This window comes from Canis lupus, chromosome 4, assembly GCF_003254725.2.
Source record: "Canis lupus dingo isolate Sandy chromosome 4, ASM325472v2, whole genome shotgun sequence".
NCBI classification, from domain to species: Eukaryota; Metazoa; Chordata; class Mammalia; order Carnivora; family Canidae; genus Canis; species Canis lupus.
The window spans coordinates 75,387,241-75,412,909 of NC_064246.1; the positions used below are offsets into that span (position 1 = coordinate 75,387,241).

Below are 25,669 nucleotides of genomic sequence, written 5' to 3' on the forward strand. Positions count from 1 at the left end.
TCTCAGCCCCTCCTCCATTTGTTTATAGGCTCCCCTCCCCCAGCAGGCCCTGTAACTCTAACAGGGGTACATCAGGATCTCACTCTGGCTGTGGAGCTGGAGGCAGCAGGAGGTGCTGTGGCTGCCTCTGCAAGCAACAGAGGTCCAGGGAAATTTGGAGGTTCCGAGTCCTCAGCTCAATGCCGCCTCCTTCCCCAGTGAGCACCCTTAAGAGATCTAGGAGCACTAAGCATCGAACTGGAGCCACGATGGTGCACCCCACCCCCCCCAGCCAGTCCTGGGCTCGTTCCAGCACTGCTCTGCCCCCACAGATGAGGCTCCACCAAAGCTGCCAAGGAGCCTCTCTAGCTCTTTCAGGATCTTAGTTTTATGTGCACGGCTTTTACTTTTTCTTTCCCTCTGTACTTTCTCCGGGCTGTCAGTCCCACTTGCCGCATCGATAAAGGGTTCCAAGCCCCAGCGGCTTGGTCCCTGAAGCCTTGCCCCTCAACTGCACCTCCCGCTACCACACTGGGAGTCGGTAGTTGTGGCACAGCCGCAGACCACGCTTTCCTCAGGTCTCATGCCCCCACCGACACTCGCCCTGTCCTCTCCAGATACATGTGCCCGCCTCGCAACTTAGACGGTGTTTCCTGGGGCCGTTTCTGGTACCATTCCCAGAGCAGTCACAGGGCCAACAGGAAGCAGGTGGCACCCTCACACCGCAGCATGAGAAGGGTTTAATAGAGACCGTTTACAAACACGAGTCGAGTAGAAGACCACAGAGATAGTTAACATTAGGCCCAAAGGGACGAGGTAAGGGGGTGACTACTGGAAATCAGGAGAGAACTGGGTAAAGCTCCTTGAGAGGTCACCTTTAGTGGAGGGACACAGCCAGCCCAAGGGGACCTGGGAGGGAGGGAGGAACTCAAGGGAACAGATATTCCCTCTATTCTTAAGTCTCTTCAATCTCCTAGTGAGGCTCTGCACCAGCCAGAAGCCAGAGCACAGGGGCGCCTGGGGCTGTGGCCATCCGGCCAGCCTGCAGGGCCAGAGAGCCGAGTGGATTTAGAAGAGCACTGGAAGACAGCCCACATACAGTGGAGAGCCTCCAGGTCCAATTTCATTAGACCCATTAAAAAGTTGAGAGGAGGGAAAAGAGATCATAAGGCCAAATCCCATATAATCCTCTTCTTTTCCCCAGTATCATCATCACCGGTTGTTTTTCCTACACTATCACAAAGCCCATGGTGCCTGAAGTTAGTGGAGACCAAGACAAAAGGAAATCCTAGTCCCTATACTCAAGAATAGTTCCACCTGGGGTGCGTAGATGGCTCAGTTGGTGGAGCATGTGACTCTTGATCTTGGGGTCCTGAATTTGAGCCCCATGTTGGGTGTGGAGATTACTTAAAATACTTTAAAAAAAAAATTCAACCTGTCTCAATTTTAGGAGCTCTGGCCAGTGGCAAAACCTAACAGGTGCAATCCAACACAGACCCTTTGGGGGAGTTCAGCCTTGATTAAAGGGTTCGGCAAAGTCAACCTAACCCTAGCATGCACGCTACTACGTGCTGGGGTGCAAGGATGAACGACTGCTCCTCCCGCTGGTGCTGTGAATGTGGTTTGAAGACAATGAACAAGATTCACTGGGTCAGACAACAACCCAAGCTTATGATGCCAGTGAACATCAGGACGACGGTTCCTGCGGTCGAGTCCGCCGCCCAATCGATGAAGCGAGAGAATTCCGCCACTGGCCATGGCCTGCATCAGAGGAACATAGTGAGGTAAACAGTCTCAGGTTTGGAGTTAGCCAGACGTGGATTCAAACTCTGCTTCTGCCATGTTCTTTGTTGCTTTACCAAGTCAGCTGTTCTCTGGAAACCTCCACTGCCACTTGTAAAGTGAGAAGAGAACCTTCTCATGGCATGATGAATATTGGATGGGAAGAGAAGTAAAATGCCCCCGACTCACCACACTTCTCCACCCTGGCGCTCAACGAATCCAAGTGGTTGCTACTCCACTGGGTAGTTTACAGGAAGGGACGGTGTACATGAACTTCATAATTCAACTTAGTGCTTCCGCCTTTCCGAAGATAAAAAAAATTTCTAAAAAGGAGTCTAACCCAAATTTTTTTCAATACGTACAGGAAAGAAATGTAAGTACTCCGGTTCCTTTTCTCCCTCCTGGAGATTGCTGGAGTTGAAAAGCTTACAGACCCAGACTTCAGTGCATTTTTAAATTTCTTTCCAAGTTCTCACACCCATTGACCTTCTGGAGGCGGTTTTCTAATGGAAGTGGCTTGAGACAACACTGCTCTGAACGTTGCTTTACAGCAAGTTAATAGCTTCCTTTCTGTTTAAAAATTTAAGAACCACTGTTACAGGACTCTAATGCGTTGAAAATGTTCTCAATTGTTTGAGAGCTTTCTCTGCCTACCAGTTAATGACTCTATGCTGAGCAAGAAGCATTTCCCTGTATTTGGGGGGGGGGGGGGGGATAAAAAAAAAAAGTCATAGATCAAAGACAGATTTGAGTGCTTGGATGACAAAAAAAAAAAAAAAACCCTTTGTTTCTGAACAAAGAATTTTAGGGAGGGAAGCCTGGGTGGCTCAGAGCGTGATCCTGAGATCCTGGATGGAGTCCCGCATCAGGTTCCCTGCAGGGAGCCTGCTTCTCCCTCTGCCTATGTCTCCACCTCTCTCTGTGTCACTCATGAAAAAATAAAATCTTAAAAAATTAATAATTTTAAGGAAAATCATAAAGCTTCTGAAATTACTTGCCAATTAATAACATAAAGGGTTGGTCTTCAAACCTGACCACCAGGAGATACTCTTGACCCTAGATTAAGGTTGAAACCCTCAAATTCCTGAAAATCTTCAGATTGCTACTACCATACACCTTCTCACTACCCTTTCATCCTTTTGTATCACTCAAGCGTGAATCCATGAAAACGTTCTCTCTCTTCATTTTCCAAGACCAACAGTGAACAGAGGAAACAGAGCTCATGCCTCAAAAAGCAATAAACAGGAGAGGCTTGTGACTGGCTCACGCACCAGGGATGACTGCACAGTGGCCAACACGCACTGCTGGACAAGTCCATGCTCTGAACTTGAACAGCTGAGCTGCTCAGAAGAGCAAAAAGTGAGAACCAAATGATCTCATTCACATTAAAATCAAGTAGACAGAGATTTTTTCCTTAAAAAAAAAAAAAAAACCTGAAAGTATTCACAGTTCAGGTGGCACTTAGGAAGAAGTTACCAGAAAACCAAACTGGGAAGTGACTGAAACTGTAGGTGACACACAAAAGTCAACTTAAACATATACTGACGTAGCCACCCCCAGATGTTGCACTGTTTCGATCACACACTGATTTCCCCTGACCCCACATCCTCCCACCTGTCATTTAGTTTTTTTTTTTTTTAAGATTTTATTTATTTATTCATGAGAGACACAGAGAGGCAGAGACACAGGCAGAGGGAGAAGCAGGTTCCCTGCAGGGAGCCCAATGGAGGACTTGATCCCGGAACCCTGGGATCACACCCTGAACCAAAGGCAGATGCTCAACTGCTGAGCCACCCGGGTACCATCACCCCTCATTTCTCTTTATCCTTTACAGCCAAGCTGCTGAATCTCTGCTTCTTGTTCAACCAGCCTCTGCCTTCCCCACTGTCACCATCACCAGCAACCTACAAAATACAGATCTGCAGAAATGGCAAGGTTGTAAAAATCAAGGAAAGCCTGAAGAAGTGTGTCAGAACAAAGACTAAAGAGACACAACTATCAAATGGGTTAAGAAGCTTTTGCTATAAAGACATTATTGGAATAATTCAAACGGCAGAATTTGAATGGGGCCTCTAGGTTAAGCGATGTTACCATGGAGAGAATATATTTACATATGTACCACTATTGCAATAACTATGTATGGGGTGGGAGTCAGAGTAGGAGCTATCAGAAGACTTGGTGTTATTAGAATAGGGCAAATCGGAACTTCACATGGCTTTCAACACACATGAGCCACGACGTACACAATTTTAGTGAAGTTCTGGTATGGCTGGTAGGAGGAAGCACTTTCTACACAGTGCTTTTGTTACCCCGGGATATGGAATCCAACTGCTGAGATTCAGAATAAGTGTTTTTCCTGGCTGAGCTAGAGTAAGAAAGTGCCCTAAAATCATTTCCAAGCTAAAATAAGTCACCCAAGAAGAAAGATAAACTATTTAAACTTGATCAAGAGCCCAAGAGTGAAAGGAGTGTTTCCCTTTCCTCAGAAACACGTCATTGTTACTCTAGGGCTGAAATGGCTTTTTTTTTTTTTTTTTTTTTTTGGAAATGGCTTTAAAAGCAGGTACAGGATGGTCTAAATTCTGTAAAGGACTTACAAAAAGCAAGTTGGGGAAAAAGTCCTGTGTAGCAAGACCTTGTACCTTAAAATGTATTAAGTCTTAGATGAACTGTTATACAGTAAATAATTCCATAATTTTTTAATGTTTTATGCTTTTTAAATCCATTTTTAATCCCATAACTTGAGACATACTACACAACTGTAAAGTCAGTGATTAACTGTGTAAATTCCAAGTATAATATTTTCCTTCTTGACTGGACTCAGTATGCTCTACAAATTTACAGTTGATTGGATGGACCAAGAAGAGTCATGGGTAGTCTTCCATGGATCTTTCTATCCCTGTGTAAGTTTCCCTGAAGAGAAATCTGAACAATGAGATTTCAAAATATAACAAAGCAAAAGTACTAAGAAAAGAGACACTTTCTAAATGAAAATGTAAGTTTAAAATACTCAATGGAGTCTAGCATTCAATGTAGTTAAGTATAACAAGGAATAATCAGACCACAAAACAAAAAGGTTAAAAAAGGAGAAGAGACTCTGTACACCTTAGAATTTGCATTATTCCACCTGGATTAGACAGATGGGGAAAACAGGCCCACACCACCTCAACCTGCACATCCTACCCCACCCTGCTCCATCCAGTCCAGTCCGGTCCGGTCCCAGAGGTCTTCAGAAGATTTATGCTAAGAATTCACATTCCAAAAGCACTCACACAGGAAGGCATTCTATTTGTTAAACAAAACCCATTCAACAGGTAACTAAGCCATTCGTCTTTAGGTCTGTGAAACTGGGATGACACATAGGGCACATTTCTGATTTTTATTTGAACATTTAAAATATTCACAGATGGAATACTATATTCATTGACATCTCCATGGAAGATGCACCGAACAAAGCACACAGGTTATTCCACGATTACAGAATTACATATTTGTGACTAAGCCAATGTTTATACCCTTAGACTTTATCTGGAAAATACCACTTTAAAAAAAAAAAAACTTAAGTGTTTCACTGGATTACTTTCTATAAAAACTAAATAGCAAAGAATTTTAGGAGATACCTAAAGATTAGCCAGCACTTTTTAAAAATTTCAAACTTTATAGTGCTCTCCTGACATCCCTAATCAGAAACACATAAGTAACACTCAGTTCTCTCTCCCCTCAATAGCCAAGCCAGGATGTACATATTTTTTTTTCCCGAAGTCTTTTTTTCCTATGTAGAAATACGTACATCATCACAGTAACGTGACGAGCTAATGAGGTAGGAGTAGTCTTCAAAAGCAGTTATGAAGCAAAGAAAAAGAGAATAATCAAATTATAGTTTTTCTTTTTTAATGGTTGTTCTTTAAGCAAAATGCCAACAGCACTGGAAATTGCTCAAAAGCTACTCATACTTTAAAAGATAAAGAAGATAACCCCATTAGGAAAACTCTTCTACAAGTACACTCAGGGCTGGCATTAATTAAATTCATTCTGGCATTACAAAGTAAAAAACCGCTGCCTTAAAATGCCAAGTTTTCTTCCTGGAAGAAATCTTACCAAGAAGGGAAGTTTAAACAGGAAACCTCAGTCCTCTAACTTCTCAGTACAATTAACCAGTCTCTTCTTTTAAACCTTTTCATTTCCTATACCCAAAAAAAGACAAAAATTTCTGTATATTGCATACCCAGTAATAGATTCAAATGAATTCAGCAGTCAGCTTATCAAAATATGTCAGGGAAGCACTCCTTATATGAAGGTTTTAATGACATAATGCTATACAGCTAAGAAAATGCCTAGGTAAGAGATTTCAGCACCATCCCTGTATTAGCAGATTGCTTCAAAATGTGCATACACCCTGAATTCATATATACCTAGGAAATCGACCCATCCTCTCCTCTTCAACTACACCAAAATCAAAGTTCTGAGTTCTAATATCCTTTCTGTATACGCAGTAAAGGAATACTTTAAAAATCCATCCAATTAAGTTAATAGAACATATATGTTCCCAAATAAGGGGAAAGTTTTCAATCAAGTATAGTTTGTCTAAAATACCATTTTGAACATTTTTGATACCTATTATTTGAAGGAGGCTAAAATACCAGGAGAGATTCCCCCAATTATGCACCTATTAGGGTTAATGCTAAAAACACTAGAAAAATTATCTAAAAACTGTAAAAACATACTCAAAACAGAACAGCTGCCAGAAAAAAATGTAGTAACTATGTGTATCCTGGCAACTAGTTTTGAAATCAAGTCCTCGACAATTCTACTATAAAATGTTTTAGACGCAGTAATCAAACTTGGTATAATAGTGCAACTCTCTGATATGGCAATAAACCATTTAAGATTAGCTACCAAAAACAATGTTACCAAGAATTTTTTTTTACAGGTCTTTAAACCTTTCAACTATTCCATCTAGAATTGTGTTCTATAAATGTGATCAAAATATCATGTGTTTCATTTAGTTTGAAGAGAATTCCTTCTTCTTCACTGCCACTTTCTTTCATTTCAGTTGTAGTTCCCTTAAATTCTCCTAAGGCACACTATGCCGTGTTTATTGCTGCAAAGCCCCTGAAATCTGTGCCTCAATCTGGATCTGCTTATCACTATGCTTCAATGAAAATTATTTCAGAGTGCCTGCTAAAACTTCGTAACATTAAGTCTAGAATACTACTGTTCAGTAGACTAACTGCAAAGGAATCAAGTCTACTAAGAAAAGGCCAAAAAACAGAAGTATATGTTCCATATACTCTTTCTTCCAAAAACTAACCACATGACCTACTATGACAGTAAAGCTCAGTGATATTCCTGGCTATATATAATCCATACTCGATGTTACAAAATAAAATGTTAGGCCAGTAAGCTTTCACAATTTTTATTAAATCCTAATCTAATATAACAGTATCTGATTTTTTATAGACATCATCCCATGGTGAACAAGTTTAATAAGTGAAAGCAAATCAGACATCTAAGTCATTATTCTCTGCAGACTAAGCAATAAGGTAACTACACAGAACACTACAGGTAACGACATACACTTACTTGCTCAGTTTTCATACAAGCCATGTTTATCAAACTATATCTCCTAATATTTAATACAGTAGAATTAGTGATTGTAGTTCTCATATATTTTAATTACAAGTACCTTATTGAGATAACTAACATTTTGACAGTTTCACTGACTTTCCAAATTAGTATAATATATTCAAGAAAAAGAGCAAAAAGTGAAATGAAAACGGAACATGACAAGTTACAAAAGGAAAACAATGTAAAGAGAAAAGGGGGGGAAGGGAAATATCACTGGAAATACCAACAAGTCTAGACATTGGGCTGGAAGAGAATAGATCAACTATGGTTTTCACAAGTCAGAGTTTATAAATTCAATGCAATACAAATCCTTTTGAATGTAAAAGCCATGGTGAAACTAACAGGTCTATAAACTGTTACTTTTGGCCTTAAACAGTACCAATTCTTTTGAAAAAAGGCCACAACAGTTAAGATTGTATTACTTGATTTTATTTTACACTAGGTGGCGGGCACAAAGCAATCCTCCTTAATCAAGTTGACAATTAGCTTCACTCAGAACACTTTTAATAATGCACATAAAAAAAAAGTATTCAATCTTACAAATTGTTCTGCAATCCAAATATACAATAGCTTGGAAAACAACGTTTAGAAAACAAAAGCCAATGTAAAAAGACAGATTAAAACAACTAGAACAGTACAGGTTTTATATGGCTCTGATTTTACAGTTTTCTTACTGCATCATCAATGTCAGAAATCTGTTCCTTCAGCTGGCTCCATTGCTCAGGATTTAAAGAAATACCTAAAACAAAGTTTTAAAAGTTTAAAGTCAGAAATCTATTTAAGCTTTGACAATTTTCATACTTCCAACTAAAATACTTTTTTATAGACAAATGCCAATGGTACCATACTGAGAGTCAAATATTGTTAATTACATATTCATCACAATTACCCGAGCAGACCAGTCTTATGTTCATTTTTATGTCCAACATTGTATCCTGCATAATACTTATGATAGCCTGTGAGAACAAATGATTTGAAGATGTAACTCACAAAAGCTTGCAACCAAGCAGGCAGGCCTAAGTGGCCAGGTCCAGATTTGGCATGTGACACTCCATTTCTGTATCTAATTGGTTCCAAAATTTGCTCAAAATTTCTATAGGAATTCAAGGTGAACAACTTTGTGCTAAGTTCTCCCAGAAGCATTCATTTCATTTTGGAAAAATTCCTGGGATGTGACCCAAACAGGAGTTCTCAGAATGTACACAGTGGTTAAAAATGCATTCTGGAGTCCTGCTGTCCGGGTTAAAATACCAGCCTCCCTATCACTAACTATATGACCTTAAAAAAGGGGGGGGGGGGGGGGGGCAGGGATATTATCTGAGCCTCAGTCTCCTCACCAGTAAAATGGTATTTACACCTCAAAGCGGTGTTGTGAGTCAATAAATGAGTTACTCTGAATAAAAAGCCTATCATCTGACACATAAGTAAACATTTAAAATGTCAGCTAATAACAGGTCTTTTCTATTTAAGAGGTAAAAATGTGAAGAGAAAGTACTTTGCACTTGGAACTTCTAATATTCTAATACTTGACCCATACAAACAGAGAAATAAACTAAACAGAGAAATAAACTAGAAGTGGAAGAATTACTGTATTTCTCAGAAAACTGCTGGGAGACCATGAAATTGAGAGGAAGGCAGAAGAACATAGTGGGTCAACACTTTGGAAGGACTTTAAAGCTATCAAATTGTTTTAGTAAACATTTGCAGGAACAAAAAGAAATCTGGCATAGGGCACAATGAAATGACTTGAATGAGCAATCCAGCAGTAGCCCTGAATAAGAAAACAGGTTAGGTTCAATTAACCTAAGATCTGTATGAAGCAAACAAGTGGTCCTTCAAGATGACAAACAGGCAGAGTAGAAGATGATAAGGAGGTATTTTTTTATTAGCTAAAGATCAACCTGTAACAGCCAACTACCCAAATATATGAATTTGTTAGTACATAAACATTCTCTAGCTATATGAGAAGTATGCGTCTACGATGCAGATATGCCTGGGACTGGGTGAAGCACAACAGAAAAAGGACAAAGACCCACTAAAAGGATACTCACCCCCCACCCCCCAACAGATATCCTTCAGGAGACGAACCCAAAGGAAACACTGTAAACCAGAATTTTTGATTCCTAATTTTACAACTTCCCAGATAATGTCTACCCAAGAACTCATGTAAATTTTTTTTTTAAGTTCTATCCAAGCAAATTAGCAGCCAAATGAAGTGATATTAGGGGTATAATTTTTTCTGGGTTGTATTCCAACAGCTATTTAAGATATGTCACTAAAATAAGTTAAATACCATGTCTAAAAGATTACTACTACTCATGAACTGAATGAGGATGCTCCAAATGCACTGCCAACATTATTTGTTTCAAATAAGGTAGGTTACTTTATTTTTAGTTTAGTCCTCATATTAGGACCAAATTCAGGAAATTAAATCTCACCTTTTCTTCCAGGTTTCATTTCACCTTCTGGATCCATCCAATATTCTCTAATATCAATTAGGACTTTCCCTTTAAAGTCCCGAACACTGACGTACCTCATTTTCCCAATCTGCAAAAGAAATAAAAACATGGAAAGGTATTCATTTTTTTTAAGATTTTATTTATTTATTCACGAGACACACAGAAAGAGAGGCAGAGACATAGAAGAAGAAACAGGCCCCCTACAGGGAGCCCCATGTGGGTGTGGGCCAGGATCACACCCTGAGCTGAAGGTAGACGCTCAGCCGCTGAGCCACCCGGGCATCCCAAGGTATTCATTTTCAACAGTGGTGTCCATACTTATATTCACAACTTGCTGCACATTCCTTCTACTTTTAATCATGAAAATAACTACTATTCTCAGTATCAAAACTACAACCAAAGGAAAGGTCACTGTTAAGAAACCTTTCTTAAAAAGATAGAATTAAAGTACATCTCATACTTTCAATCACATTCACGTTAAAGGAATCATTAGTAAAACAGAGCAATACTATGAAAAACAGTATGGAGGTTCTTCAAAAAATTAAAAATAGAATATATGATCTCGAAATGATCCAGCAACCCCACTTCTGGGTATGTACCTAAAAAAAATGAAAGGTCTTGAAAAGATAGTTATTTATATACCTATGTTCACAGCAGCATTACTCACAACAGCCCAAAGATGGAAACAGCCCAAATATCCATTGTCAGAAGAATGGATAAACAAAATGTGGTATATATACATGCCGTGGAATATTATTCAGCCTTTAAAAAGAAAATGCCATCACATGGATAACTTTGCTGACCTATGCTAAGTGAATTAAACCACTCACAAAAAAATGCATATTGGGGCACTTGGGTGGCTCAGTCAGTTGAGCATCCGACTCTTGATTTCAGCTCAGGTCATGAGGGTCATGAGATGGGAGTCCCATATAGGGCTCCACACTGGGTGGGGAGTCTGCTTGAGATTCTCCCTCTGCCCCTCCCCACCACACTCAAACTCTCACTCTAAAATAAATAAATCTTTTTTTAAAAAGATGCATATTGTATGATTCCACTATACAAAAGAGCCTAGACTAGTCAGATTCAGAGAGAGAAAAGCAGAATGGAGGTTATCAGGGGCCAGGGGAGGAGGTAAGGGGAGTTATTTAAGTATTGCTAGATGGAAAGAGTTCTGGAGATCTGTTTCACAGTAATATGAACATATGTAACACTATTATTGTATGCTTAAAAATGCTTAAGATAGTAAATTTTAGGTTGTCTTTTTTACAATAAAAATCATTAGAAAGTAAACTTTTGCAGTACCAACTATAACCACAAGGAATCCAGGCCCCACTAGCTATATACCATTCTAAGAATCCAGTTACCCAGCAAACAGAACATGAGAAAGCTTTTCCTTTTAGACATTCATTTCAAATAACATCTTTAATACTTCACCCAGTCTCAAATTAAGAACTTAAAACTATCCATAGAAAACCATTTTTCACAAACCTTATATTGTGTTTAACAACTACAAATTTCACAGGGAAGGAAAAGGCTTTACTCAACAAAATGTCTGGAAGCACTTTCCAGGATGTCGTACACTACTGTAATATACTAACACCCCAACTAAGAAATCATACTTTCTGATCAAAACTTTTAACTCATTCTAAGACTATTCTTCAATTTTAACTAAAAACTGGCTGTGATATTTGTGCTTGGAACACATTAACATGTAAAGATTCTGGATTTAACCTGTTCCTTTCTCTTCCAACTGGGTCCATTGATTATTAAATAATCCTTTTTATTGGGATATCAAATATTACTGTAGACCACAGCTGTGCTGATCAGTAAATTTTATTTGGCATCCATCTTGCCTATGTCCTCTTAGACTGCTTTTCCTTATCCCAGCTAGATCTGGTTCATTTTCCTTTAGTTTTCTACCCTCACATAAGTTTCATGCCCCTACTTCCAGGGTATGCCCCATGCTTTATGGAGAAAATAAAGTCCAATGCGTATGGGTAAGTGCCTTCAAATCTCTCTTCTCTGTACTCACATCATGATCAGTTCTTAAAATTTCTTTACTTTCCCTATGCCATTTCTTGCATATGAAAATTCTTTCCATTGGAGAAATTCTTATCTACCATTTGCTAACATGCTCATTCTCCTTTTTCAATAAAGCATTTCTCTACACTGCAACATTTTATAACTTTCTCCATGTTTCCTTCTTCCTTTTATTGCTAAATTTTAAAAGGAAAAAAATACTGTTTTTAATCATTGAACTCCCACTGCCTAAAGTCACCAGTGATCTTATTGTCAGTTTTAATGGCTTAATTTTTATACAGTCTTCTTTGCACTGCCCGCCGCCCCCTCCAGCGCCTATCAATACTGGGTTCCCAGTAAACTGTTTTAATGGATAAATTAAATAGGAACAAAACAATTATCATAGTGAAATTGTTAATTGTGATTTATAATGCTGATTTAGTAACTAAGAAATGTAGAAGTATCTTAGGTAGCTAAGCACTGAACTGTACACATTGTTTCATTTTGGTTTTTACAGTAAACCCACTCTGTAGTAAGCCCACCAGCTACCTGAATATATATATTAAAATGTACTGAAACCCTACTAAATAAAGTGATACTGAAAAGTCAAGTAACAGTTTGGAGTGGGCTTGAGCAAGTGACAGAGACCTTAGGTATTAGGACCTAACCTTGAACATAACAGCTCATTAATTAAGTAAAAGAAAAAAATGACAAGGGCATAGAAGGGACTAACAGAAAGATAAAACACTGCTGAGACTCAAGACAGGTTGAACAGATGGAGCTATACTGAAGAGGACTTGAAAAACCAGGAAGAGAACTCTGGAATTTGTAGGTTCTTGAGCTAAGGACAAAAAAAAATAAAAAATAAAAAATAAAAAAAAATAAAAAAAAAAAAAACACAGAAGCAGAAAAAATACTGCCACTACTCTCTTCTACAAGGCTTGTATTCCTGAGAATCTAAAATATGAAAATAGGGGATCCCTGGGTGGCTCAGTGGTTTCGCGCCTGCCTTTGGCCCAGGGCGCGATCCTGGAGTCCTGGGATCGAGTCCCGCATCAGGCTCCTGGCATGGAGCCTGCTTCTCCCTCTACCTGTGTCTCTGTCTCTCTATGTCTATCATAAATAAATAAAAATAAATCCTTAAAAAAATAAAATATGAAAATAGACTTAAAACTTTAAAATCTCACTAGAAAAAGAATAAAAAAGACTGAAAACAAACCTTTCTTTTAAAGAGACAAACATGTTGTAAGTATATTAATGGCATTTTACTACTCAAATTACTACAAACAACTATTCAACTATTTTAAAGAACATGGAACAATACAATGAACACACAACAAATGGATAGCTAGGTACTTTAATTTCTACCCTTGTTCCCTAGAAACTTCTCAGAAGCTCCTTTACCCATGACTTCATCGAGGTGTATTATAAATATTTTTGTTTGCTACAGATTAACAGAAGCGGCATTTTCTTCCTCCCAAGGGTGCTTGAGCTAAACCACATGAAGGCTATTCTTCAGCCTTTTTTCTTTTTTAATTTTTATTTATTTATGATAGGCACACAGTGAGAGAGAGAGAGGCAGAGACACAGGCACAGGGAGAAGCAGGCTCCATGCACCAGGAGTCCGACGTGGGATTCGATCCCGGGTCTCCAGGATCGTGCCGCCCCTGGGCCAAAGGCAGGCGCCAAACCGCTGCGCCACCCAGGGATCCCTCTTCAGCCATTTCTACCATGATACTGGAATTGAACACATTAGCCAAATAAAGTTGAAATTAAAAAAAAAAAAAAAAAAAGCTGACCATCCATAGCCAAAACTTTGTGATTTTACAATTTAATGTCCTTAACCACTTTCCAAATACCTTGTTTTTGATGTATATAGTAAACAAGAAACTATTCAAAGTAAGAAAAAAGTATAGATCAGTAAAATGATAATCTAAAATTTGCTAACGTTTCAGAGAACACCAGCACTGAAGAGCTGTGGGGCTGGATGGAAGCGAAAATGTGGAAACACAGACTAATAGTGCTCTACCAAAATTTGAGTCTCTTATTATAATCTAAAATTTACTGTGCATTTTGTAACTAATCCCCAGGGTATCAGTGTTCATTTTAACATAGAAAATTTTAATGAACATCCCAAAGAGGGGGCCCTACAGGAAAATGCACCATGTTTATCCCTATGGCTTTTCATTCTCTGATACCACACCAGCAAAACTACAGCAGTACACATATTTGCTCCAGAGTTTACACAACAGTGGATGGCATCAGAGGAAGGAGAGAGTTAGAAGGATGCTTTGCCCCTAAGATGAAAAACAAGGCATGAATGTCTATGCTCACCACCTGTTTTCAGTATTATAGTGCGATACTAACAATAAAGAAAAAGAATTAAAAGGATGATTAAAACTCACAAATCAACACCACCACAGAAAGTTATAAGAAGTCTCTAAAAAGGGCACATGTAACCTATAATAAATATACATACAATACACATATATTTACACTAAATTATATAATAACATTTTTTCTAGCAGTAAACTGGAAAATGAAGAGAGAATACATTTATGATAGTATCAAAAAACGTAAAATAGTAGGGGTACCTGGGTGGCTCAATCAGTTGAAATTCTTGGTTTCAGCTCATGTCCCAATTTCAGGATCATGGGATGGAGCCCCTCTGAGCTCTGCATTCAGCAGGAAGTCTGCTTCTTTCCCTCTGCCCCTCCCTTGGTCCCCCACACAGCATGTGCACACTCTCTCTCTCTCTCTCAATAAATAGACCTTAAAATATATATATAAAATACTTAAGAATAAGTTTAACAAGACCTCTACAATGAAATTCACAAAACAGAAATTCAAGAAGATCTAAATAAATGCAGAGACACCATATTCATGAACTGGAAGACTGCCAGTTCACTGGCACTGCCAACCTGCCTATTCCCAATTTGATCTTCAGCTTTACCCAATCCCAATCAAAATCCCAGTAGGTTTACAGTAAAACTTGACAAGCCTGATTCCATAATGTGTATGGAAATACAAAATTCAAAGAAGAGCAAAAATCCTGAAGGTGAAGAATAATGTCAAAGAACCTTTGCTACCTGATTTCAAGACTCACTATAAAAGTGCGGTAATTATGACTGTGATACTGAAGTAAAAGACATACAGGCCAATGGAATAAAAGAGATCAGAAATAGACACATACTTTACATATTTACAGATTTTCATTACAAAGACCCAACATGAGGGACGCCTGGGTGGCTCAGTGGTTGAGCATCTGCGTTTGGCTCACATCATGATCCCAGGGTCCTGGGATTGAGTCCTGCATCAGGCTCCCACAGGGGTCTGCTTCTTCCTCTGCCTGCTGTCTCTTTCTCATAAATGAATAAATGAATAAAATGAAAATCTTTAAAAAACAAAACAACAACAAAAAACTAAAATCCAACATGAGTCAATGTCTTTTCAACAAATGGTGTAGAACCACTGGATAGCTCTGTGGGGGCAGAAATGAGCTCAACCTCTATTTCACACCACACACAGAGAAACTAAATTCGACATGGATCACACACCTAACCATGAAAGTTAAAACTATAAAAATTCTAGGGAAAAAAAAAAACTGGCAAAATTTGTGTGGCCTCCGGAGCAGGTAGAGAAATGTCATTAAAGCATTACCCAGGGTAGCCCAGGTAGCTCAGCGGGTTTACAGCCACCTTCGGCCCAGGGCATGATCCTAGAGACCAGGGATCAAGTCCCACATCAGGCTCCCTGCATGGAGCCTGCTTCTCCCTCTGCCTATGTCTCTGTCTCTCTCTGTCTCTCATGAATAAATAAAATCTTAAAAAAAAAAATTTAACCAAAAAAGAAAAGTGATAAAAACTGATTTAATCAAAATTAAAACTTCCTAAAAATGCCTAAGAAAATTAACAGGCAAGCCACAGACCTAAAGAAAATATCCACTATACTTATAGCTGACAAAGAACTTGTATCTAAAATACATTAAGAACTCTTTCAACTCAATAAATCAAATGACCTCTATTTTTTTAATGGACAAAAAAAGACTTGTACAAAATCTTCCAAAAAAGATTAAGACAGGAGACAAATGCAAAGTAAACTATAACAAGCTCCTACTACATATCCATTAACTTAGGGGAGTAGCATTAAACCCTGACAAAACCCAATGAGGATATTAAGCAACTAGAATCTCACATGTTGCTAGTGGGTGCATAAAATGGTACAGCTACTACAGAAAAGAGTTTTGACAGCTTCTTATAAAGCTAAACATACATTTAGCCTATGGCCCAGTAAATGCATCTGATACTGACCCAACAAGGAAAAAAATAAATCCACAAAACTTGAACAAGAATGTTCCCATCAGCTTTATTCCTAACAGCCCAAGGTCTATCCAAAGTGAATGGATAAACAAACTGTTATATAATCCTACACTGGAATACCACTCAGCAATAAAATGGAACTACTGATACAATAAGAACTGGCCCCAAGATGTTATGCTGAACAAAAACCAGGCCCAAAACAATACAAATCGTAGGATTCTGTTTCTACGAGCTTCTAGAACAAGCAAAAAAAATCTATAGTGATAAAATCAGATCAGTAGTTACCTCAGATGGGGGGAATGCCTGCAAAGGGAAGGCAAGAGGGAACTTTCTGGGATAATAGAGCCTTGTTACAAGAGTGTGTTCATTTACCACAGCTCACTAAATTATGCTTAATGTGCACATTTCATTATATATATAAACTATCTCTCAATAACGTTTATTAAAAAAAGAAAGGAACTTGCCCAACAGTCATCACTCCCTTGAGGAGAAATGAAGCTGACAAAGTCACCAACTCCCTTTCCGCCACCAAAAGAAAGAAAAAAAAAAAAAAAAAAGAAAGAAACGAGCAGGAATAATATATAGACAAGATTAATAAAGAAGAGGGATGGCTGAGTGGCCCAGCAGTTGGGGGTCTGCCTTCAGGCGTGATCCCAGGGTCCCAGCATCAGGCTCCCTGCATGAAGCCTGCTTCTCCCTCTGCCTGTGTCTCTCATGAATAAATAAACTCTTTAAAAAAAGAGAGAGAAGAATAAATATCTCTATAATTGTGTTAGGAGAGGAAATAATAAAATCAGATGACAGAATGCATATAATCTTACATGCATATAATGTGGAATTTAACAAGGGGGGAAAAAAAGCATGTACTTTATATTGAACACTGATTCTTAAATTTTTTTGATTAACTTCTCCTTTAGAGATCTCATGAAAGTTATGAATAATTCTTTCATATACCAAAAAAAATTCAAAGAAGAAAATAATTTCATGAGTTTCTAGAATACATATCTGAACCCTCAACCTCACACCAGCTTAAGAATGGTCTCTGTTGGGGTTCCTGAGTAGCTCAGTCAGTAAGTGTCTTCCCTAGGCTCAGGTCATGATCCTAAGGTCCTGGGGTCGAGTCTCACATCGGACTCCCTTTCCTACTCCCAACTTGTGTGCGTGCACTTGCTTTCTGTCCAATAAATAAAATCTTTTTTTAAAAAATTGTCCTGGGCAGCCCCGGTGGCTCAACGGTTTAGTGCCGCCTTCAGTCCAGGGCGTGATCCTGGAGACCCGGAATCAAGTCCCACGTCAGGCTCCCTGCATGGAGCCTGCTTCTCCCTGTGCCTGTGTGTCTGCTTCTCTATGTGTCTCTCATGAATAAATAAAATCTTTAAAAAAAAAAAAATTGTCTCTGTAATGACAGAATTTTAAAGGATCAGGTTTATCCTTAAATAATTAAATCAACTAGGGTAGTATTACTTACCCTTGTTTACCTTTGAAGAAACATACAGATCCAAGTCCCCTGTCTCAACCATTCTAACATTCTAATCTTTTAGGACACAGGTTCTAAATCTTTACAAATAGGTCTCTGGACTGTCTTTAAGATCACGTAAGTCCTACCTCAAGGAGATGACGTCTCTTTGAAACCAAGTTCTTAAATTCAGAGCTGAAGGAACCAGACACAAGCCAAGCATCTAGTAGTATTTCCTCTCTAGTCAAGATTCTGCCCAAAACATTCTGGAGTTTGAATGATCAGTGCAATGACTTTCCTTGGGTACAATTCTCTTCAAGTATTACATTTAAAGAGCTGCTTATGTTTATGTACGCTGCTTACCAGACGATTATTTCTCAAGTGATGGATATGGAGATTTAAAAAAAAATCTTGTCTTAGAGTTACTAATAGCCAAACAGTTCTAATTTAGATTTTAGATCTATTTGTTTTTGACAAAGTATAACTGAGAACTTGAGTCCTGACAGATGCTAGCAATGTCTTAAGTTCCATTTGGTGAGCTGTCTTCAAGGCCCTTTCTTGGTGTTAAAAAAAAAAAAAAAAAAAAAAAACACACACACACACAAAAAAACACATAGCTATTTATAAACACACACACCCCTTTACAAAACACGAGTTTAATTTTTCCTTCCAAAAACCTCACCCTAAAAAAAAAACAAAAACAAAAACAAAAACCTCACCCTTCACCCGGCTAATAAAATTATCAAACCATTATTACAAATGAAAATGAAGCCCTCGTTTTATATTATACAACCAATGTATTCTAACATGCTCTTAAACCAATTAAAATTAAGTATTACCACCCAGCTATTTTTCTGTAGCCAAAATACCATTACAAGGAAAAAGCTATAATGGCAACAAAACTAAAGATTATCTCTTAGGAAAAAAAAAAAAAGATTATCTCTTAGAATGCCTATCACTACTAAGATCTCTGAAAAGTCACTTTAAAAATAAAATACCTGGTTCCTCCTAGAGGCACTTTCAAATGGGTGAGGAGCCTCGTAGCTGTATGATGTTCAAGAAGCTTTCCAAGTGAGATTTTAAAATTGAACTCACTTTATTTGGTGAAATAACCATCCCCTAAAAATAGATCTGGTTTTCCCCAAGCTGTTCTAACAGAATACAATCTCTAAATGTGGGTCCTGGTTTCTTCAATGTACAAGATAAAACCCATTAAAATGACACAGATGCTCTTATTACACAGGCAAAGGTAGGGGTATGGTGAACAAGAACAGATCAGAGAAAAGCCCAAGATAGTTGCCCAGGTACTTGAAAGTTTTTACCTCCATGGCACATATTAAGTTAAAATATTCCAACGCAGTACTTCATTCTACATAACAGAGTCTATGAAAGGAAGGGACAGCCTCTTACAGATATCACATTTCATTCTGCCCCTTAAGAGAGCTTCCCACAGCACTCAGAATAATACTCAAACTCCTAAAAATGACCTTCCAACAGGAAAATGGCACAAGACCTGCCCCTCAACCTCCTTACCAACTAGATCTACACTCAACCAGAATTCCCAAGCTCCAGCCACAAAATATTTGCACAAGTCTCTCTACTCTGAAAAGGATTCCCTCTTCATGTGACTGGCTCCTCCTTTATGCCTTAAGCTTCAAGTATCACTTCTTTAGAGATTCCTAGAGCAACTTCTCTGTTAAAACAATCTGCCTTTTTACGTCTCAGCTCCTATCATAACTTAAATTATGTGTTTTATGACTATAATATTTATCCTCATAAATTCCATGGAACCAGAGACCACATCTACTTGGCTCATCACTACACACTCAGAATTCAGCAAGGTCTGATGAAATACAGTAATCATTCAACTTATTATCAACTCAAAGAAATGAGGGCCCTTTCATAATTCTTCCTTATATACAGTGACTGATGTTCTCTACCAAATTAGTCTCCTCCCCTATTCTACCCATAACTAAAGAATTCATCTGCATTTTGTCTATACTTTTAATATTTTTTGACAAAAATACAGGACTTGATATAGTCATAGTGAAATGATTACTAGTCAAGAAAATTACAGTATCAGTTTAGTTACCATTTATCATGGGATCAGTGTACCTGAAAACTGTCTTAGCATATTCTGTGCTCCATATTATATATAGCCATTACGTGTGTTTTCCTTATCCACACACAGAACTAAGCAAAAGCGAGTAAAAATATCCAACTTCTATTTTCCCAATCTTTTTTTTAAAAAAAGATTTTATTTATTTGAGAGACAAAGAGAAAAAAAAAGCAGGGGGAGAGAAAAGGGAAAAGCAGACTCCTCCTGGAAGCCTGACTGGCTTGATCCCAGGGCCAACCGTGGGGCCCTTGGACAAAGGCACACCCTTAACTAACTGAGTGACCCAGAACCCCTATTTTCCCATTCTAACCTTAATCCTGGCATTATCTTTCAAGGCCATTAGGAAGTTAAAAATATGTATAAAAAATATGTATTTAACCTTAATCCTGGCATTATCTTTCAAGGCCATCAGAAAGTTAAAAATATGTAGTTTAAAATATGTATTATGAAATAATGTGTTTTATATATACATACATGTGTGTACACATATGCATACATGTATACAAGTCAAATGTTTGCAGCTTCAATCTGTCCAACATTTTGGCCTCAACTAATATTTGCCCCCCGCCCTTGAAACATTTCCCTTGCTTTACCTAGATTTTCAATCTTATTTTATTCCCCATAATATACAGAGGGCCAATTTCAGTAAATCCATTTGCCTCTCCTGTTTTTTGTTTTTGTTTTTTTTTCTTTTTAAGGTTTTTTTTTTTTTTTTTTCTTTTTAAGGTTTATTTAGAGCATGAGCAAGCATGAGTAGGGGGAGGGGCAGAGAGAGGAGGAGAGAGAGAATCTCAAGCAAGCACCCTGCTGAGGGCAGAGCCCAACACAGGATCCATCCCAGAACCCTGAGCAGAAATCAAGAGTCCAACGCTTAACCTACTAGTCACCCAGGTGCCCGTCACCTCTTCTTAACAAGCCCAAACTATGTAGGCCAAATTGGTGCTGCTTCTCCAGTAATATCCCATCCATATCACACAGCCCAATACTAGACCTACCTCCTCCAAACTGCTTCCTAATAAATGTGCAGTTATCAATCTTTTTGGATGTCTGTAACTTTTAAATTGTTTTACACTTAGCCAAACTACAGGCTTCTAGACTTTAACAATAATCTAGCATCTTATAAATTATTTCTATGAACTTGTTTGTGTATTTCAATGAATATCCTTAATATGATACATGTTAGATTACTTTTAACATCTGTCAGATCAATTCCTCTGGATCTAAGGAAATTACCTGAAACATGTTATCATCTCTGCTGCTGCTGCTCTGCTTAGAGGATGACAAGGCTCTTGAAGTTTCGCCAGTCTTTTGCTTCTTCACAGGTTTCTCTGGCGTAACTTGCTTTTTCCTCTTTAACTTGAAAGAAAAACAAGCATAATGGTTAAAATTTGCACACATAAGACACATCTCAGGTTCAACACTTCATTACTTTTTAAGACTTAAAAGATCAAAGGACTGCATTTATTAAGAAAGAAAACCATAAATATATACACAGGCAAGTTTCACTTGACGATATAACCATGGAGCTAAGATCTAACAGTGTTTTCAAAATATGTTCTCAGAAGCCAAAAAAAACCACTTCAGGCATCACAGTGATAATAACCAGAGAAACAATCCTTTTCTAGACCAGTATCCCACATATGATTTCCTTGGAAGGGGGTAAAAAAGATAGAAATGAAGGCCTGCTGCTTTTGAATAAGCTTTTGGAAGCCGTAAGTCTACTAAAGTTAGCAACTTGTTTCTTATAAAAGATATGTATTAATTAGAAAAAACATAACCAACTAACTCTAATCTAGAATGTTATTTACGCCCTGCCTATTTCAAAAGGGACTTAAATTGACTTTGAAAACTTAGGAATATGCTAAGAAAGCTATTTACTACCGGGCATTAGAAGTCAACAACTCAAGAACTCCCTTATCACAAATAAAAAAAAAAAAAAAGAAAATTTCACTGGAAGTGGACAGCAATATGCTAGATTAGCATTCAAAATCAAAACAATGTTTTAAATAAAGCAGCATTGTAAAAACTTTATATAGCCTCATTCTTAATACAACCTAACAGCCAATGAAAACCAGCAGAGTTCCAAACCTAAACAGCAGAGGGCAGTCATGTTCCCTAATGGGAAGTAAAAACTAATAATGTTAGTATATTACTAAATTAGATGGAAGTAGGTAAAATATACACATGTATATAAACTGAAAAAAATGAATGTATTTAATGTGTTTATAGGATTAATAGTACTATTATGGACAAACAGCAAAAATTAACTCAGCTCAATAAAGCAGAAAGTGATTTTTCTTTACATCAGGGCCTGTATATTCTCTATGGACTGGCACATAAGAGCTCAGTAAAAATTTATTAAATGAATATTCAAAAGCCATACTTAGTGCAAATAAAAAAAGCTAATAGATATTTTTTTCTGGAGTATAGCTATGTATGCTCTTTGAGGTCTTATTCCAACCTTTAGGTTAATATTCTGTATTTCCCTAAAGGTCCATCTTCTCCAAGAGTTTCCCATAAGCTCACTTAACTAACACTGCCAAATGAACTTGAGACATCATTATGCAAGCTCCTAGGAAATAAAAAACAGTTCCGCATTGAAGGAAGCTCTGACTACAGTGTGAGTTGCTCAGTTAGGCGGAATACAACACTTTCAGCAGAGTTGTCATCTCATGTAAAAAAGCCCGCTATCAAAATGAGTAATTTCATGTTAGCTTTGCTGGGTCTTGATTTAACTAAAAGGAGAGGACCAGAGTAAATAATAATCTAACCTAAAATGTAAGCTTGGTACATTTTAAGTAATCCTAGTGGGCTGGATAAAGATCAATGGCTGAGAAGGCAGTCAAATTTCTGAATAAAGGCAGAGGCTCTGGCCTAATTCTAATGCTGCTCCCCTTAGAGAATAAGGTGGTAATTCTATAGCTTTAGGGTTCCTAGAAGTCCTTGATGTGAGACTCCTTTAAGTCTAAAGATTTGGTCAAGTCAGGCGTAGGGGCCAGGAGCCTGCTCGTTCAAGTACCCTAGGCACCTTCAAGTGGTCCAGGAGCCATGTGCACTTTCAGAGACCCCCATCTAGGCTCTCCCATTACCATTCCTATACGCCTTACTGTCCTTCAGACCTGAATGCGAGAAATACTGCTGAATGAAGTATCAGAGAAATGACTTGCATTAATAGTCACCTTTTTGTCAACCTCACTGTCAGAATCGCTGCCAGAAGAGCTTGAAGAAACAAGTTCCTTTGATTTAGGCATTCTGAAAGAAAAATACATTATACACAATAATTTACAAATTGTTCTATTACCTTTGACTTAACTCCTTCCGAAGCAAAAATTCAGGAAGTTCCATGGTTCTACCATTTTGTGGTACTGGAGTTGTTACGCTAAGCACAATGCTAAAATTCTTAGTCTATACTCTTCCAATTGAAAAGAACACCCAGAACTAGCCAGGAGAATCCCGCAAAGAGAAAGAATTCAATGTCATACACATCTCACACTCCTACACCCCTTTCTCAAAGCCCATCGGGTCTTTTTATACTTCATTTTAGACGAGTTAGAGATTTATGAGTAAGATAAATTACAAGGCAGCTGACAGCAATCTCTGTTAAAACCAGGAATAGGAAAATTCTCAGCACTGCTTTCTATTTCTCACTGATGAGACCTAACAGCATTATTCACTGCATGAACTGACCTCAACATTCAGAGAACATGGGGAACAGCTGCACTATACAGATGTAATTCATTTGCCTGTATAATCCTATTTTTTCATATTTTGTTTAAGTTCTTAATTTTCCTTGGCTTTTTGACCATGCCATCAAAATAAGCACTAATTCAGAGTTCACACGGCTGTACATAATTTTTTACAGTTCATTACATTTCACACTGATGTTCCACTCTGAAATATAACTAAATTTTGAAGAATCTGCTTAGGGGAGGGGCAAAATCTTTTCTCAAATTCATACTGTGACCCTAGCTCCCCCAGAGGTACATAGTACATAACCCAGTATCCTGCTTTCCAGTAGACTTTTACTGAGTGCCTGAGCACAGCAGGACAGAGTCCTGTGCGTATCTACGTTTGCAGAGACTTTAAAAAAAAGAAAGCTAAAGCCCAAATTTCAGAGCATTCCAGGACACTCTTTTCAAGGCACTTGATAATACCAGGCGAATTTGAATTATCAAAGTATCTTAGGCTGTCTCCATCTCCAAAAAGACTGAGTCCTATTAGTTTTTGTACTCCCTAAAGGGCCCCATGTATGCAGCACACAGTCTGTAAATGTTGAATAAAAGGGGAAAAAAAAAACCACTTCATTTTCTCCTCAAAGAATACTAAGGAATCCAGCTCTCCAGATTAAACTTGCCTTGGCACCAACGCTAAATGTGTTCCACAAGAGGAGGTCAAGGTAAAAGAAGTGGGCCATCCATCCCGATCCTGGCCACTAATTTCAAAAAGCTCAAACATGCTCAACCAGCCATGCTGATTTTAACTGGTAATTTCGTGATGAGAACAGTAAATTCGGGGGGCGGGGGGGGGGGTGAACCAGCAGCGTTCAGAACCACATTTTATATCCTATGGCTGCTACTGCTCCATTTTACAACCGGAACTCCAAAAGCAATTCAGGTTTTTCTACGCTAGTAGCTAATAACGTCAACAATCATTTTTTTAAAAGGTAATTAAATTAGACATAACCATTTTTTTCCCCACTTTGAAACAGTCAAGCATAACTATACGGTCTATTAATAAAAGCTGCGGGCGAGGCGGGGGGGGGGGGGGGGGAGGGAGGGAGGGCAGCCTAAGATCATTTCAAAGAACGACCTCGTAATTAACCCAAATTAGAAGGCCATTCAACAAAAACAAAAACCAAAACAAAACATTAAAAAAAAAAAAGGAGAAGAAAAAGGTAATGCTAACTGAAGCCACTCTGAACTCGGGACAAGATACATTCCCACGTTTACTTCATGAATCTTCGCCCTTCAAAAGAAAAAGGAGGAAGGCCAGTAATTCAGGCAGGGATGCTAAAATGCTAAAGCGTAGAATAATATACAAAAACGCCACTGGGGGGGGGGGGGATCTTCGGTCTTTGAGGAACGGCGTGGAGGGAGGACTGGAAAAGCCGAGGTGAGCATCAACCGGGACTAACGAGGGCAAAGCGAGCGTGCGGGGCCCCACGGCCGCCAGGGGGGCGCGCGCGAGGACGCCGCCGGGACGCCGGGCCGCGGCGGCTGAGGAGGGGGAGGCAGGCCGGTCGCAGGGGGCGTGGGAGGCGGCCAAGTGCGGAGGAGACCGTGTGGAAGGGGAGGGACTTGCACCAAGCGCCATTTTCTCCTCTCGAAGCGTGAGCTCCCCCGCGCGCCGGCCGCCCTCCCCCCGCGCCCTCAGCCCCGCTCCGACGCGGGCCGCCCTCGCCCTCGCCCTCCCCCAGACGCCCCCCCACCCTGGGCGCCGGCCCGGGAGCCCCAGCCAGGCCTCGGGGGGGGGGCCGGCGTCCGCGCCGCCGCTGCATTGTCCCGGGGGGCGTCCGGCCCCGTCCTCGCGGCTCCCCGCCCCGCCCGGCCGCGCCCCGCCGCCCCCCGCCGCCCGCGGCCGCCGCGCCAGAGCCAAGCCCGGAGCCAGCGTGTGGCGCCGAGGGGCCTGCAGCGCCTGGGCGCGGGTCGGCGACGGAGGCGGGCGAGGCCCGGCGGCGCCGCCGCTCGCGCGGACGCGGCCTGCGGGCGGGGGAGAGGCCGCGGGCGGCTCGCGGCCCGGGGCGGGGGCGGGGGCGGCCGGGCCGGGTTCGAGGGGTGGGGGCGGGGAGCCGGCACTCACGCTCCACTCTCGCGGCCGAACTGCCTTCTGCTCGCTCGCTTGCAACTGACAGAGAAACGGAAGTGACGGAAGCCCGGAGACGCCGGCCCCGCCCCTTTGGGGCTGCGCA

General features: G+C 39.6%; 1 protein-coding gene across 2 annotated transcripts; it reads right to left on the reverse strand.

The window, feature by feature from the left end:
* Positions 1–5,126: 5,126 nt before the first annotated feature.
* Positions 5,127–25,669, reverse strand: SUB1 (SUB1 regulator of transcription). 2 transcript variants are annotated; one of them, XM_049109404.1, is made up of 6 exons: positions 25,561–25,581; positions 24,667–24,726; positions 22,941–23,013; positions 20,995–21,117; positions 9,828–9,936; positions 5,127–8,128 (listed from the first exon to the last, which is right to left on the reverse strand). In XM_049109404.1, the coding sequence occupies exons 2-6, from the start codon at positions 24,696–24,698 to the stop codon at positions 8,049–8,051; spliced, it is 417 nt and encodes a 138-aa protein (XP_048965361.1). In that variant the 5' UTR covers positions 24,699–24,726; positions 25,561–25,581; the 3' UTR covers positions 5,127–8,048. The 2 variants fall into 2 exon arrangements, with proteins under 2 accessions (XP_048965361.1, XP_025292073.1); XM_025436288.3 differs by lacking the exon at positions 24,667–24,726 and having other exon boundaries at positions 25,561–25,669.

Bases quoted from the DNA above. Each gene is read 5' to 3' on its own strand.
- SUB1 (XM_049109404.1), bottom strand. From the start codon at position 24,698: ATGTATCTTGTCCCGAGTTCAGAGTGGCTTCA. The intron at 9,937-20,994 runs GTAATTTCCTTA...TTTCTTTTGCAG, and splicing joins GAGATGATAACATGTTTCAG to ATTGGGAAAATGAGGTACGT. The intron at 8,129-9,827 runs GTGAGATTTAAT...ACTTTGTTTTAG, and splicing joins AATGAAACCTGGAAGAAAAG to GTATTTCTTTAAATCCTGAG.